This window comes from Opisthocomus hoazin, chromosome Z, assembly GCF_030867145.1.
Source record: "Opisthocomus hoazin isolate bOpiHoa1 chromosome Z, bOpiHoa1.hap1, whole genome shotgun sequence".
Taxonomy (NCBI): domain Eukaryota; kingdom Metazoa; phylum Chordata; class Aves; order Opisthocomiformes; family Opisthocomidae; genus Opisthocomus; species Opisthocomus hoazin.
Window position 1 is genome coordinate 88,511,116 of NC_134454.1, and position 16,721 is coordinate 88,527,836.

At 49.6% G+C, this 16,721-nt stretch overlaps 1 protein-coding gene across 6 annotated transcripts in view; it reads left to right on the top strand.

The window, feature by feature from the left end:
• The window catches only part of LOC142358900 (mitogen-activated protein kinase 4-like), a 50,064-nt gene extending 34,339 nt beyond the window's left edge, over window positions 1-15,725 (top strand). For all 6 annotated transcript variants that reach the window (XM_075411453.1, XM_075411454.1, XM_075411456.1 and 3 more), the window contains 4 exons: window positions 803-947; window positions 7,890-8,051; window positions 10,153-10,354; window positions 12,188-15,725. In XM_075411453.1, the coding sequence (XP_075267568.1) occupies window positions 803-947; window positions 7,890-8,051; window positions 10,153-10,354; window positions 12,188-12,875 (1,197 nt within the window). In that variant the 3' untranslated portion in view covers window positions 12,876-15,725. The remainder of the gene's footprint in view (window positions 1-802; window positions 948-7,889; window positions 8,052-10,152; window positions 10,355-12,187) is intronic.
• The last annotated feature ends 996 nt before the right edge of the window (window positions 15,726-16,721 follow it).

Here is a 16,721-nt window from a genome sequence, read left to right on the forward strand (position 1 = left end):
TCTGTGCGAGGCCGGATCCTGCTGAGAGCATGCTCTGGGCGCTGCGTGCTCCCCGTGCCACTCCTGCTCCGGTCCTGTCTGTCCCCTGGTGCTCGCTGGGGGTTTGTGCCCAGCCAGGGCTGACACACGGGTCCCCTGGGAGCTCCTGCCCTTCAAAAGTTCGTTTTCAGCATCAGTGCTGGGAGTTGGAGCCATGGGAATACTGTTGCCAGCGGTTTAGGTAGCTGTGGAGGGCCTATAGGTACAGGATTAACTAGAGATGGAATCGGCAAATGTTTGCAGACTGGTAACATCTGGAAATCTGAGCACTGTGCTTGGGGTACTGAGCTGGGAAAGGCTTCCTTCACACACTGATGGGTTATAGCTGGGACCCAGCAAAGTGCTTTAGTAACGTGCTTAACCTCAAAATGTCTCAGATGGTCAAATTGGGATTTATATAATGCATCTAAGTCCTCTAACGGTGACCTGAAATAACTTTTGCAGGTATGATCTGCAACTCTGTGCTATTAAAGCCAGCTGTCCTTTCCAGAAGGTGCTTCAACATCACGATGGCAAATAGCAAATAAGTTTTTGGGGAGCAGCGAGTGCTTTGCCTCCTGGAGCATCGAAGCATCTCTGTTTCCAGTGGTGTATGTCTCACCTCTTTGCTTCCAGCAAGATATACAACCGCGGCCCAAGCGTGCTGGGCAGGTTTCTCTGCAGGATCCGATGGTGGGGCCACGGTGGGCAGCGAGGGCCGACCAGGGAGGAGCAGAGGAGCTCTCTTGCAAGGTTGCTGACATCTCTGTCTCTGCTTTTTCAGGGTTACCTATCTGAAGGCTTAGTAACAAAATGGTATCGCTCCCCTCGCCTCCTCCTCTCGCCAAACAACTACACCAAAGCCATCGACATGTGGGCGGCTGGCTGCATCCTGGCCGAGATGCTGACGGGAAGGATGCTCTTCGCTGGTAGGTTTCTGGCTCCCATTGATTGATTTTTTTATTTTTCCTCCCTCCCTCCGTCCTTGCTACCCAATTCAAAGGCTTTTTAGCATGGCAGAGGGAATTTCCCTCTCTTTGCCAGCTAAGGCAGCGCCTGTAGCATCGCTACGGGGCCCCTGTGCTGGTTATTAGATGTGAGAGGTGTCTCCAGAGCAAACATCGCTTGCACAGCCTGTACTATTAAAGGGTCCCTTGGCTGGTGCAGACTTCCCTGGTACAGGCAGGCCCTTGGGGCCAGAGAGGAGTTAGCATCTTGATTTTCACTCTGCCTTATTGCGCTTGCCTGGGAAGGGCATGTGGTGGTACGGGTGTGATGGCAGCCGGCGGGAAGCCACCGGCCGGTGGGGTGCCCGAGGCTGGCTGGGGTCGATGGTGCCTCTGTGCCAAGCTTTGGCGGGCAGGGACGGTCTGCTGCCGAAAGCAAAACCCCAAACAAAAGAATTGTGATGAAATAACAAAATCTTTTTCTGTTTCTGGGTTTCTAACAGAAAATAAGAGCTTCTTGTTGAGAGGAAGGATATTAAAAAAATGTCGTAGGGTGGAATATAAGGACATGAGATTATTTAGCCCTGTCCCAAGAGGTTTGTGCTCTGTGCTGTGGATTTTAATTGTGATTGGTATCTTCAAGATATTTTGTTTCCTTGAGGGAGAACATTTGAATGCCGCTTCCCGTAGGCAGCAATAAGGAGTTCAGCCTGAGCTGATCTGTGCAAGGAGCCCCACTGCAGCCCTGTGTCGTCCTGCAGGTCTGTCAGCGATCGCTGTGAAACCTATAGTACAAAAAACCAAAAGAATTAGTCTAAAATGCTCTTGTAAAATTAAGTATATTCTGCAGAGGCCCACATATGTGCTTTGTTGTATTTTCTGTGAGCAAATTCAGAGCCAGAGAGGCATCACTCCCGCTCGGGGGCTGCCTGGCTGGGCACACGTGGCTGCAGCCCTGCTTCTCCTCTTGAGCGTTGCAGGGGTGTGGATGTTCCACCAGTCTTGCAGCCGTGGTTTGCGTTGTCCTTCCCAGCTTCTACCACAGCTGCCTGCAAATTCGCCAAGTCCCAGGTTTTTCCTATAAGCAAGTATGGGAGTTGTAAAGGTGGAGCACAAGGAAAAGAAGACAACAAAAACATCGGCAAGGAGTGCGTAATTATCAGGGCAGCATTTGAAGCTCAACTCTGACATTCTTGAGAAACAAATCTTTATTTAATACGATTCCAAAAATGCTGCCGTCGGGTGCAAAGCTGTGCTTCCCAGGCTGGGACGCGGCAGCGTTCGTTCAGGAATGAAGCAGCTGCGCTCCGGCTGCTTTCCTGCCCTAGGTCTGCAGCGATGCTCCTCCTTGGTTGTCTCTTACCGTCACCCATTAGTGTTTTGAATGACAAGGTTTAACGCGTTCCGTGAGCAGCTGTTCACAGAGCTGTGTAAATAAATAATTAGACCCATTAATAATGGAGAAGGACGTTTTCTTCACCAATATTTCAGTGCACCTCAGAGCTCTGCAGCCAGTGCTTGATTGCAGCTGCTCTGTCGCTCCCTCGCCGCTCCCACTTGCAGCTTCCATGTTTCTTTTGTGAAAGCTGAAAATTAAGCAGTCAGTAGCATTTCGAAGAGATCATTAAAATTGCCTCCCTCTCTTTTCTTCCTCTTGTCCTGGGTCTTCCCTCCCCAGAGTTTTCAAATCCAGGGACTTCAGCTCTGAAAATTATGTATCAGACCCAGCTGCTCCTGCTGCTTCCTTGGGAGATATTCCAGGAACAGGGATGTCTCCTTGTCCCTGCAGCGCGGGGCATTTTCTGGTCTTGCTGGGAGATGCTGCACGTGAGTGAGCTCCCGAGGCAGCTCTGCCAGCCATCTCCCCTTGCCGAGCTGTGGTTTGCACCGTGGAAGAGTCTCCGAGCTTTTTGGGTGGAAGCGAACTGGCCGATGCCTTTCCAGGGCAAAGCTAAGGCTCTGTCAGGCCAGTTAGTTTAGCTAAACTAGCTAAACTAGCTCCAGCTAAACCAGACCAGTAGAAACAAACCCCGGTGCAGATGGCAAGGTCCTGGACTTGCAGGAGTTGCCCTCAAGCAACTCACCTCATATTAAACTTGCGGTAGCTGGAACCAACAGGGAAATCCTTTTGGACTCTTAAGTGAATCTCTGTTCTCCTGTAGTTCCTCATGTCAAACAGTGAAACAAGACTGGCTTGTCCAGGTTCTTCTCGGACCGTCCCCACCATAGTACCCAAATGCTCGTCTTTATCCTGGGTTTTCACACTGTTCTTGACCCCTGTCTCAGCCCCAGCTTGGTTTTTCTGCTGTTTGTGGACCACGGGGTAGAAGCTACATTGGCTGACACCAACTATCTACCACCTCAGTGTTCGAGCTGGTCCTTAAAGCTCCCTTCATGGTCAAAGCAGAGGCAAAGGCAGCTCTGGGATGTGATTTATCTGGCCTCTGCTATCTGTCTGCCTTAGATGAGGTTGACTATGCCTTAGAAATATTTATTTTTCCAATACTGCTCATAAAGAGCATCTGGAGAACAAGCTGAAGTGCCCATGCTGGTGTTGCACATGGCTGCAGGTGAGGTCAGTCCTGTCCTGGCTGCCCAGGCAAGATGCAGCATCTTTGCAGGTTGGTTCCTGAGAGTCCTGAGCAGGTTAGAGATCAGAAGGTGGGATTTGGCAGATCACAGGCTGGGCTCAGCTGGACACGTGCGGCGAGCATCCCTGCTTCTCCGCTCTCCAGCCCTGTGCAATCACTTAATAAGCCCACAGATAATGGCAGGATGCTTAGTTAATGGATGGGGATCAAAACCAAAGCCCAAAATACATATTCACAGAATCACAGAACCAGAATCACAGAATGTTCGGGGTTGGAAGGGACCTCTGTGGGTCACCCAGTCCCACCCCCTGCCAAAGCAGGGTCACCCACAGCAGGCTGCACAGGACCGCGTCCAGGCGGGGCTGGAATATCTCCAGAGAAGGAGACTCCACAACCTCCCTGGGCAGCCTGGGCCAGGTCTCTGTCACCCTCAGAGGGAAGAAGTTCTTCCTCATCTTCAGCTGGAGCTTCCTCTGCTTCAGTTTGTGCCCGTTGCCCCTTGTCCTGTCGCTGGGCACCACTGGAAAGAGTCTGGCCCCGTCCTCCTGACACTCACCCTGCAGGTATTTAGAGGCATTTCTAAGGTCCCCTCTCAACCTTCTCTTCTCCAGGCTGAACAAGCCCAGCTCCCTCAGCCTCTCCTCCTAGGAGAGATGCTCCAGTCCCCTCCTCATCCTCGTAGCCCTCCACTGGACTCTCTCCAGCAGCTTCTCATCTTTCTTGAGGTGGGGAGCCCAGAACTGGACACAGGACTCCACATGAGGCCTCACCAGGGCAGTGTAGAGGGGAAGGAGAACCTCCCTTGTCCTGCTGGCCACACTTCTCCTAATGCACCCCAGGATCCCATTGGCCTTCTTGGCAGCTAGGGCACACTGCTGGCTCATGGTCACCCTGTCGTCCACCAGGACACCCAGATCCCTCTCCACAGAGCTGCTTTCCAGCAGGTCTGCCCCAAGCCTGTACTGATGCATGGGGTTGTTCCTTTTGGGTTGCTTGAAAAATAGTCTGTAGAGTTTTTACAGGAAGGTCCTGGCCCCGTGCCCCGTCTTCCTGGCCTCCTCCTGTACCAATAAGTAAAGAAGAGCCTGGGTGGCAGCCTGGCAGCGGTGCCCACGTACCATCTTTCATATACTGGTGTCCAAAAAGGAGGAGAATAAAAACCCAGTCACTCAGAAGAGCTAAAACTGGCAAACACTTGCATGACAGTGAGGATTCATCTTTGCTTTTGCTTTTCTTCTCTTTACTTGGGAGGAGGAGTTTGCCCCCGGCAAGGTGCAGCCGTGCTCTGTGGCTGCCTGACGAGACTTTGGCCGAGTCCTGGGTCACCAGCAAACACCCCGTGGGAAATAACAGCGATGTACTTCCCAGAAGGTTGCAGACCTCTGGTAATTGCCTTACGCTGGCTAAATTGTTTTTTGAGTATGCGTCAGCGGCACAATTTAAATTGGGTGCTTAGCATAAGTCAATATAATTAACTCAGTAGTCTGTCTGGGGTGCTTAAGCAACACAGATAAATTAAGGTGATCGGTTATTAGGAATAGATGTCACTCGCTGCTTTCACTCTCCGAGACAAGTTAACGAGCACCCAGCGGAGAGGGACCCCCAGCCCCCATGCCCTCCCCGCAGCCCCTTCTCTGGGCGATGCGGTGGCAGGAGCAGCTTCGGGTTTGGCAGAGCCCTGGGAAGGCACAAGAAATTTGGCTAACCCGAAGCTCACAGGAGCGTAGCACATCTCCAGCAGCTAAAATCCAGTTCACAGACCTTTAGAGAGCTCCCCACCACGAGCAGCAGCGGGGAAAACAGGGAAGAGCATCCGTAATGGAGCGGCTGCAGCTCCCTCCAGTGACTTCTCCACCCTCTGTTGCTGAAGTGTGTCCAAAAGCATCGCCAGTGGAAGCAGGAGAAAACAGGAGAAAGAAAAAAAGCAGCCTGTCCTCGCAGATCTCCGTGGGGATCGCCAGTGGGGACATGCCCGAGTGCTGGGAGGTGGTGTGGTGGCTTTTCCTGTGGGATCGGTGCTTGCTCCCAGAGGACTCGCTGGCAGGGCTTGGGTTCTCGGCCAGGACTTGTTTGCAAGCCCAGGGAAGGGTTTCCTTTCCCAGGACATGATGCAGAGCTCCTCGTTCTCTCCTCGGGCAGTGGCAACATGTTGCGTTTATTCTGTCTGTAGTTCGTGTTTTTCTTTTCAGGGATTAATGTCTCCAGAAGGTCCCTAGGAATTATATAGATAGAAGATAATGGTGGAGAACTGGGTTCCAGAGAGCCATAACTCAACACTTCCAGCCTTGCATTAGCAGCTTCTTGGTGTGACTAAACACGGTGCCTTTCGGCTGCCAGGTACCTTCAGTAAGCAGAGGCTGGAGCTGCACTGAGAGGACAACAGCCACGAAGCCTTTGTGACTTTCACTGCCCTGTAATTTTGATCACAGTTTGGCAATTAGCCTGACGAGCAAGGTGTTTGTTTCCTGATGGTCATCTTTAGTTTCTCCTGGAGCCATGCTGCAAACCTCTAGACAACCTAAAATTAGGTTTTCTGTAGGAAAGTGAATTCATTTGCCGAGGACTGGGGTGCCCTGCTGACTCTTTTGCTTTTCCTATTGCTCTGTCTTCTTCTGAGGCTTTGTTCTGAGCGGATGTGTGGTGTGATGGTGGCCAGCCATGCTAATGTCAGTGTTGGTTTGGGGTTGTCTGAGTTCATTGCCCTGTCCTGGCTCAGAACTCTGCAATTCGGGGTGAAAGTGGCCACGACTGCATTGAACCAAACCTTGTTGGAGTGATGAGGCCATGATGGATGGAGACCCTTTCCCAACCTCGATGTTTGGACCTACCGCTGCCCACAGTGGGTGTGTTTGAGGTCAGCTCCATGGACGTGAGTCTGGAAACCTCCTGCAGACCCACGGGGAGCTCTGGGCTGGGAAAGGCAGCCTCTGCAAGGTGCTAGGGACCTCCAAAAGGACAGGGGTGCTTGAGGGCGTGAAGCCAGTGATGGTCTCCACCATCCCCTACGAGCTGGCCTCTCCACCCTCCCTGCAGGCTGATCAGGAGTGCTGTGTCATAAACAAGGTTCACTCCTCTTGCCGTGGATCTGCCGGGCACTGCTTGCTGGTGAAGCAGCCTGAAATCCATGACTTGGACAGCAGGGACTTGGTAACCCAAAAATCCCCGTTGGTTTGTCTGCTCCAGCCAGCTCACTGTCTTAATGGATTATCCTGCCTCTAATGACAGAATATTTATAACCAGTGTTTCTGGCAGACAGAAAATCAATAGTGCAACTCGGTATTTCTGCCAGGCTGCTTCTTTGTACACGTAGGAAGCTGGAAATCAGCCGTGGAGCTCTTGGTTGCATCCAATAGTGTGCTAAAGAGTGGGATTAACGTTCATTAATGAGGCGGTTGGCTCCGCTCCACGGGCACTGCCACTGCTCTCCTCTCACTGACTGGTAGCCAGTCCTGAGCGAGGGCTTAGGGAATGCGTGGATAAATATGTCCTGAAGGAAAAGGATTTTAAAATATATGATTGCTCATAGCAGTTGTGGGCATCGTCACCATCAGAGCCTTGGCTTGGTGCCCAGCAGCCAGGTAGGACCTGGTCAGAAAACCTCTTTCCTGTGGGGAGAGCGCAGAGGTCGGGCACTTGCATTCATTTCAAGATGAAGCTTTGGGACCCCTGGAGCTGGGTTCATGATCTTCATGTTACTGCTGAGGTTGTGGCAGCACTTTTTGTTGCTGCTGCACGGGAGGGCTTTGCTGCTTGGTGCAACACAGCGCGTGGCAGGGACACGTGGTGATGGCATCAGGCACTGCCCTGCCTGGCCGCAGCCGTGTGAGCCAGGATGCTTCATCTGGGGTTATGAACGAGCCCAGATACAGTATTGCTATAAGAAGGCCGTCAGTTTTGAGGCCGTTAGAGCCAATATCTGACTCCTTCCATCATGCAGGATGGACCCCACCGATGGATAGTAGCTCCCATGCCCCATGATTTCAGTCAGGTACGGTTTCTGCTTCATAGCTATGTTAAATAGGTGGCTAGGTTAGTTGAAAAGATGCGCAGACAGCCTCAGGGTGATTACACCAGGAGAGCAAATTGTCTAGGTTAACTCTTTCACCCTGAAAAAGAGGTGACCTTGCTGGGAGTCCAACCATGTTTTGCTTGGAGCAAAGGGTGGTGGCTAATGTGAGGAGGCACCAGTGTGGAGGGGTTAGCAGGAGACGCGGCGCTGCAGGGACGTGGTTCATTTCAGAGGCGTGGCCATGCAGGATGGTGGCCGATAATACCAAACCTCCCTCATTCAACTTCTGGGTCTCATCTTGCTGCCTCTTTTCTGCCCGTTTAGGGGGTCACGAGCTGGAACAGATGCAGCTTATACTGGAGACAATCCCTGTTATCCATGAGGAAGACAAAGAGGAGCTGCTCAAAGTGATGCCCACGTTCATCAACAGCACCTGGGAAGTGAGGAAGCCGCTGCGCAAGCTGCTCCCCGAAGTGGACAGTGAAGGTACCGTAGTGCCCGCTGGCTTCAGCAATGTCCTTCTCCTGGGAGTTTGCCAGGCTGCGGTGTTTTCAGACCTATTTTTCCAGGGGGGGGTCACAGGAATCATCCTCTAAGGCCAAGTGAACGGGATTCAGATGTCTGGGGGTCTGCAGCGCATGGTCCCACCTGGAGCTCACGCATCCCCACCGCTGTGCCCCCGGGTCCTGCTCACTGTCACACCAGGGAAGGCGTGGGCTGCAGGACAGCGCTCATGATGCAGTAGCTTTCTCGGAGGTAGCTCATACAGAAATAAGGGTGAAATTGTCTTCCAAGACTATTCCAGAAGACTTTCAAGGTGCATCCCTGCTTTCCCGTGCCTCTTCTTGAGCTGTAAATGAGGGTTCTGCCGAGAGGTTGTTTTCAAGCCCTGTTCATTTTCTTGCTCTGCTTTTTGCATGACCGCAATTGTATAGTACAAGAAAATAAATGCTTTTCCTCTGTAAATATCTGAACTCCATGAGACGGTTGCTACAGGCAGAAACGTTGCTCAAGCGCTCTGAGGCTTGGACATTGCTTGGGTTGGGCTGTCGGAGCCTGCAATGATCAAAGACCACTTCAGCCGCTTCCCTGATCTGGCTAAAGCTTAAAAAAGAAATGAGCAGCTTGCTGTTGCGAGGGGGCTGCAAACCACAGGCGTTTGGACCTGAACTCCTGCCTGGATCAGCTTTGTAGGCAGTGAGAGCTGGCAGGGTGGCAGCCAGAGTTGAGCAGTGTGGACCAGGGCACGTCAGCTCTTCTGAGCTCCTTCCAAGGCTTAAACTGGGCTGGTGGACCTGGCCACCTGCCTTTGGGAAGACGTCAAGACCAAGCCCAGCTTGTGTTCGCTGGCGTAACGTCATGGTAAGACGTCCGCTACAGGGGCTTGGCAATGCAATGCCCGTCAGCCCGGGTTAGCCAAGGACCGTGTCAGCCTCTGGCAAGCAGGAGTGGATTTATTCCATCGTTACTGCAAGAAGAAAGGTCACCTGCATCCCTTACATAATTCATTGACATTTTCCTTCCTCTCTGACCCATAAAATATCGTAATATATAACTCCTAATATATCATTTCGCCATGTTTCTTGCCCGCAGTCAGTGACCTTATGAAGCTATTGATTCCTGCTTAATTAGTCCAAGCAACGAAATAATCTCGAGGGAGACAATCGGATATTGGTTAATGTTTAAGCACTGAGGCAATAGGTATGGCCTGCCCTTTCTGCTGAGCAATTTTGCCCCTAAAAAAACTATCCCCTTCACACAATTACATCTTTAATGGGGATATTTTGGAAGGTGCAATGCAAAAGTTGCAGCTGAAGAAAGGCTTATTCCTATTTTTATTATCTGAACTCTAAGGCACTCTTCCATGCACCAAGAGTCAACTGAATAAGCAACATCTTTAATGACAGGATTTGATCTTTTCACATAACCTCAGTAAAAGGAATCATGAAAGAAATCACAAGAAGCCCTAAACATTTAGAGTTAATTCTAGTCACTTTAGTTGTGCTTAATTTCCTCCTTCGTCGTCGTGGAAACAGTTCATGCTCCACAGTCTTTCTAAAATAATTTTAGGCACTCAGAATTCTTTAAATATTGATGGACGAAATAATTTCATAGTGTTGGTCATGTCAAAGCCTTTTAAAAATTGCACTTTAAATCTAATCCCACTTGAGTCGCACAGAAAGATGTGAAATTACCTGAAACGCACTGTGCTTGTCAAATGGGTCTGAGAGCGTGGAATCAAATACCAACACCGTCCCAAGGTTTTTCTGGGGTACGAGCTTAGCATTCCGGCCCGGGATAGCAGCACCAGCTATAACATGTACATGCTGTCCTGTGGAGATCATTTCTCCTGCCTTGCTAGGTGAAGTGACACCTGCGGGCTGCAGGATTGCTCCACGGCAGGCACACAGCTCCCGTGGCAGAGAAGATGGATGCGTCAAGGACAGAAGCGCCCATTTTAGATGCACAGGGGACATGACCTTTACTTCATGGGGATTTGTTATAGGGGATTCGTGTGGCTTGTCCTGGAGAGGAAGATGGTGTTGCTTTTAAAGAACTAGTGAGCTTGTTTCTCTCTGCTTCACAGCTATTGATTTTCTGGAGAAAATACTGACATTTAACCCCATGGATCGATTAACGGCTGAGATGGGTCTGCAGCATCCTTACATGAGTCCATATTCCTGCCCCGAGGATGAACCGGTGTCTCAGCATCCATTCCGGATTGAGGATGAGATTGATGATATTTTACTGATGGAAGCCAACCAGAGCCAGATGTCTAACTGGGACAGGTACGGTACCCAGGGCTGGGCCAGAAACCAGATACTGGCTTAAATTCTTTAGGCAGAACTTGACTGGTGAGTCTCAGACTTGCTCTTGATTGGGTTCAGTCAGACATGTTCTAGACCCACGAAAGTCACCTGCTTTTCCTTCTGTATGCTATATTGTAATTCTAGCCCAAGCTGGCACCTTGCTGAAGCCAACGAGAGGTTCGTCTTTGATTTCCACAGGGAGCAGATGTTGAGCCTGCACATTCCAGTTACTGAATATCTTTATGCTTTTTGTTCTATTCACAGCCTATGTTGTCTTCGTTTGAGGTACATCTGTTTAAGTAATGCTACGGTTCTTTCCTCTGTCCCTGTAATACAAGGTATAAAATAATGTGATTTACTACCTTATGGGGACCGGTCCTGATTTGGAGCTCTATATTTATTACTTTTCAAGGTGCCTAAGCCCCAGAGGCCATAGATCTGGGGTGTTTAAAAAAAAAAATATCCTTAATTGTGCTGAGTTTTAAATGGTTTGCTGAAAGTCCTACAGGAAGTTTAGAGCAGATCAAAGCCTTGAGCTGAGGTCTCTCATGTCCTAGATGATTACCCCAGTTACTAGACCAGTCCCAGTACTGGAGCAGGTAGGACAAAATAAGCAGCTAAGAATTAACTAGGTTCACTTTCCTATAGAGCTCCTTCCAGCTGAGTGGGGTGAGCTGGCTGAGGATGTCTGCAGCATTGTTTCTCAATTAAATCTCCTCGCCTTCTTAATCCACTATATTTCACCAGCATTGAAAAAATAATCTAAAGAAATCCCTTGCCTTCACTGTTATTAATCTTTTTGCCTGGGCGAGCAAGTAGCAGGGTGGAGGCTGGGGGGGACAACCGTGCAAATGAGGTAAAGAGCAAAGCTGGAAGCTTTTCTCAGGGTATCTGTCTTCAGTGTGTCCCCAGAGCTCTGGCATCCCTGTCAGTTATAGTCCCTGAAGCAGCAAATCAGTTGCTGGAGGTCACCTGGTCACCTTTTTATTTCTTGGCTTTCTTGGTGTGACACAAGAAAGCAGGACCTAGACTGCTGGTCTTGCCACCCAGCTGGGGACATCTGCTTTAGTGCTTTAAATTTTTCAACACAAGCCAAGTGCTTTCAAAAAGGGAAATGAGTTTACCTGTGTGGTGTGGGACACCTGAAGAGCGTTTCATTGCCAGGACACAGAGCCCCAATACCTGGGATAACACATCTTTTAAAGGCAGCTCAGTTAGGAGCCAGTAAATGAGATGTCACTTTGAAAACCATGTCATCGGGTAATTGCAATCAAGGGAGTCTGACTGGCTTGAGAAGTTACCGCTTAGCAAGGCGACCCTTCAGGGAGGCTCTTGGTCCACGACGTCAGAGTAAACTGGTGACATCCAATCTCAGCGTTGATTTAAGCTCATCTCTTTGGCTCTTATGGTCACAAACAAGGAGCACTCACACTGCGGGTGCTGGTCTCTGGGCTGAAGGCCAGTTTGATTATTAATATTGTTAATCATATTTTAATCTCAAGTGGAGAGCAGGTGATGATCGGCTAAATTTAGGGGCCAGTTGGTTGCTGGGCTTTTATTCCCACTACTGTTTCTGTCCATGCAGCCTGAGCATGCCTCAGACTCCTCATAAATCACTCAGCCCCCCCCAGATTTTCTTAACACACCAGCAAAAGGCCTCTAATATTAACAAGAACTTACAGATCTGTAGGTAAGCAGCATATTAGCAAGAAAAAGGTAAAAACAGCAGCAGCAGCTTGTGGGTCTGTTTGAGCACCGCTGTTTCTAACAAAGCCATCATCCACGTGTCTAATAGCAGCGTGTCTTTCGCAGGTATCACGTGAGCCTCTGCTCTGATTTGGAATGGAGACACGACAAACACCACGACATGGATGAGGTTCAGCGGGACCCCCGGGCGGCATCTGAATCCATCGCTGAGGAAGCACAAGTTGATCCACGGAAATACTCACAAAGCAGCTCGGAGAGGTTCTTGGAGCTATCCCACTCATCCATGGACCGCGTATTTGATGCGGATTGTGGGAAATCGTGTGATTACAAAGTGGGGTCACCTTCCTACTTGGACAAATTGCTGTGGAGAGACAATAAGCCCCATCATTACTCAGAGCCCAAGCTGATTTTAGATTTATCCCACTGGAAAAGAGCGACCATAGCACCCGCAGCTGAGCTGTCTCTGAAAGAAGAACCATCCAACCTCTTCCTGGAGATTGCTCAGTGGGTGAAGAGTACGCAGGTGGGTCTTGAGTGTCCCAGTCCTCTCCCGGAGATTCAGGAACGGAGCCTGCCATCTTCTCCTCACCATCTCCACAAAGAACCCACGGAGGTGAACAGTGAAACAAACCCTGAGTTTGACTTGGACGTCTTCATCTCCAGGGCGCTGAAACTTTGCACAAAACCCGAGGATCTTCCAGACAACAAGCTCAATGACATCAACGGAGCCTGCATATCTGAGCACCCTGGTGAGATTGTACAAACAGAGGTGTACCAGAAAGAGCGATGGTGAGGACCCCACACCAGGGAAACGCCGCTGTATCTCCCTGCTCCTCTCTGATGGTGTGGCCATTGCCTGGGGCCGAGTGGCTTCTGTCTGTCATTGAGCATCCGTTTTTTACACTATTCTGAATGCCTTTTTCTGAAAAGGCACGCACAAACCACATGCCCCTTTTGATGCCTTAGAAATACCTTTAAGGGAATCAAGAGGTGTGAATGAAATACTGAGTTTCTTATACTGCCTTAACACGGTTGCCTTGCAATCTCTGGGACCTGTTTGAAACTTAAATGTACGAGGGAAAGAGGACAGTACATGATAAGTTTACAAACAGAAGTCAAATCAACTTCTTTTCCTTTCTTTTTCTATAGCGTCTTAAAATGACGAGGACAAAATCAGCATTTTCATTATGCTCAGATAGATACAGCCTCCTGGTTTGATGGGTTCCCAAAACGCCAAACTTTGAGCTCCTCTGAGGTACCCATGTGAGTACAGGCGGTATGGAGAGAAGCGATGCCAGGCAGTGTCCGTGGTCAGCCATCAGTCAGCAGGGAATGGAATTAGAGGTACAGTTTGGCCATCAGACAGAAAATAACTCTTCGAGAATTGTTAATGGGGAAGCAATTTGACCTACAAAATATAGGCCACTTGGGATTTTATGATATTTTTTTCTGATTGGAAGATAGATTTTTTTTGCTAAGCGCATTGTCCTTGTGTGGTTTCTCACACATAAATTCTCCCTCTGTTGTACGGGGTAGGTCTGAGCTCTCCGAGTACTTAGGAGGCCCCATGCAATGCATTTCAGTGTAACAACCTGGTGCTGCATGTCCTGTCTCAGACAGCTGCCCAGCAGACCACCAAATTCTGGTGGTAAGGGCTGGACAGGTGTCAAGAGCTAAAAACAAGGTGTCACGGTGCGATGCTGCCTGGCACCACCAGCCACACAGACTCAGCAAGGGCACCCACCTTTGTTAGTGAAAAAGGAACGAAAGTACTACCATTTTACTTTTTGACAAAGATGTTGTGAAGAAAACAACAGTTCCTGTGGCATTAGATCCGTAACTGGCCATGGGCATGTATAAAAAATTACATTTCTCCGAGGCACTTTGCTTCCAGCTTCTTTGGAAGATGCTGGTGTCAGCAGGCAACTGAGCACGGTTTGTAAATAGACACAGACACAACTGATCTACTGTAACTTCTCTTCTCATCCACACTTCTGAGCACCTTAAGAATTAATCAGCTAACAAGAGTTTGTATATGGAAGAAATGTTCTATACTTATATTTAATCAAACTCGGCAGTTTTTTAAGTGGAAAACCTGTAAATAGTGTCATAAAAGCCAATCTCCGCTTTCCTTGCCATCGTGTCACTGTGCTCTCCAGCACGGCGGCGCTACTTTCATTTGTAAAAGAGAAACTACTGTACTTAGCAACTCCAAGGTCCATATTTAACTGTTGTTCCTATACGAATTGTTTCTACCCTTTCAACAAGCAATCTACTAAATGTTCTGAGACGTGAAGAAAACTCCTCTGAGACTTGGATGATAACTAACAGCAGCCTTTACTGTATTAACCCTGGTTTCTGTCCTTGGTGGGATCAGGTACAGGTTTAGCTGTAGGAGAGCTTGTACTAGGCATTGACAAGCCCCAAAACTTGCTCTTATTGTGAAGATCTCTCCTTAGGATGATTGAAATGCTGTTACTCCAGCTGATTAGCAGCATAGATGTGATGGCTGCCGGCTGCGTGGATGGGGTAGGGTGGAAGTCCTGGGGCAGGGGTGGAGAAGGCACCTGGAAGGCAAAGCCATCGGAGAAGGCATCTGGAAGTCAAAGCCATTGGAGAAGGCATCTGGAAGGCAAAGCTGTTGGGCTCCTGTCTTTGCTTTGAGTATCTGGACGTCCGCCACAGTGGTTTAGAAAGGGGAAACAAAGGAGAAAAAGCGGGTTGGTTTCCAGTGTGTTGCAGATTATTGATATACCTCAACTAAAGCTCAGCACTTTTACTCGTGGTGGGAGAAATTCAGACGCCGAAGAAGTGGCCGCCCCTGCGGTGCAGCGGATCCGAATCCGGCCCCAGCAGCCCATGACTCACTGCCCGTGGTCCTCCTCGGCTTTGCTGTGCACCCGACAGCGGCCAGCAAAGGCTGGGAAGGGGGTTGCCAGTCCTGGAGTGTGTGCCCAGAGAGGAGGAGGCGGCAGCAGCCACACTTGCGTCCCATCGCTCCTTGGTGCCGCCCTGAGAGGAGCAGATAACACCCAGCCTCTGACAGGAGAGGCACAGCCGCCGTGGCTGAAAATTAGATGTTTGGGAGCTGACAGAGTTGAAACCCTGAAGGATAAGATCAGCAACATGAGAGCTGACTTTTAAAACTCTCTTCTGACAGATTCAGCCAATATTTGCTACCGTTGGGTTAAGCACGGAGAGGCGCTGACGTGTGAAATCAGCAGCGATCAAACCACGCCAGCGTTTTCCTCGGTGGGCATCAGTCGCCACGTCCTCTGAAACCAGAAGCCATTTTCCGTGGGCTGTTACATTCGGCCTGAATGTCTTCACTAGAGACGTACGGGACTATTTATTATGGCCATGAAAGTAACAGTTTTGCTTTTCAATATTATCTGCTAAGGAGAAGTGGGAGCTTGGGGGCCCACAGTTAAAGTCTAATATTAACTTCACAAGAAGTAAATGGAGCTTATTGCTGCTGCTCCGGATTTTCCATCTCGGTTCATGAGCTGTTACCTAACGTTGTTCCAAAACCTCGGTGTCACATGCTGGGAAAGGGGGGGGAACGAGAGAGGTGGCTTTAATTTGTTACCTGAGTGTGCTCAGCCGATCACAAGCCAGATTTATTTCTCATCTACAACAATAAAATTTAAGGCCTGAGCCTTCCTTACTTGGTAGTGTGTAATTATTTTGCTTATTATGAGACTTGAAATGTTTATTCCAGTACTCGTGTCCAGGTTCCTTCTGCAAATGATCACGAACACCTGAATTAGTGCCTGCATCATGTGAATATTTGCATTCTGGGGTTGTTTGGGGTTGGGTGGCTTTTCAGCGAGCTTTGCTTGGGCTGGAGCAGTCCGTCCGAGCGCTCAGGGTCACGGGGAGGGAGTTCAGACCTCGTCCCCCACACAGTGACGTCTGCAAACTGCTGCTTCTTGCAGTTGTTTGAAGAATTGTTTCAGTCCAAGATCAACCATCAGGCATTTCAATAAATTTGTATGTGTTACTTATTTTAAGAGAAACCAAGAGCATTGCTATCATGAATAATACGGATGGTGGGATGGGTGGACATCCTGGATTTAGAGATGTGCTGGGCAGAGGCAGGAGGGACAGAGGGTGCTCATTGTGCTCTCTGAAGCTTGGGAGTGAGCGATGTGGCCCTGCTTGGTGACGTGGAGAAGCACCCCAATGACAGTGCAGGTGACTTCTCTGACAGAAGCAGAGGGACTGCAGATGTCTCTAAGCTGAGGAGGACTTCAAGTTCAGAGGCTGGAGTTTAAGCCAGTGATAAGACACGTAAGCGCCCTCTTCGGTCCCAGCCATTGTGGCCAGCCTTTTACGTGGTTTTATTTGAAGAAGAATGGAGAGAGCAGCATCCCCCCTGCCCTGAACTTGTGGAAGCTGCTCGTGGTGGCCTCCATGCCGGGGTTTGGGGTCTGTCCTGCCACTACGGCCGCCCACTGTCCACAAGCTGGGGACTGGGAAGCCATCAGGGAGACCAGGGTGCAGCTGCCTGCTCAGCTGCTCTTAAAAACACTTTTAAATGCCAGAATGGTGCCTCCGACAGTCGAGTTGCTGGCTCGGTGATTGTTCTTCCCCAGTCACAAATACGTGACTGTTTTTGCTGCAGTTAGTTTATTTT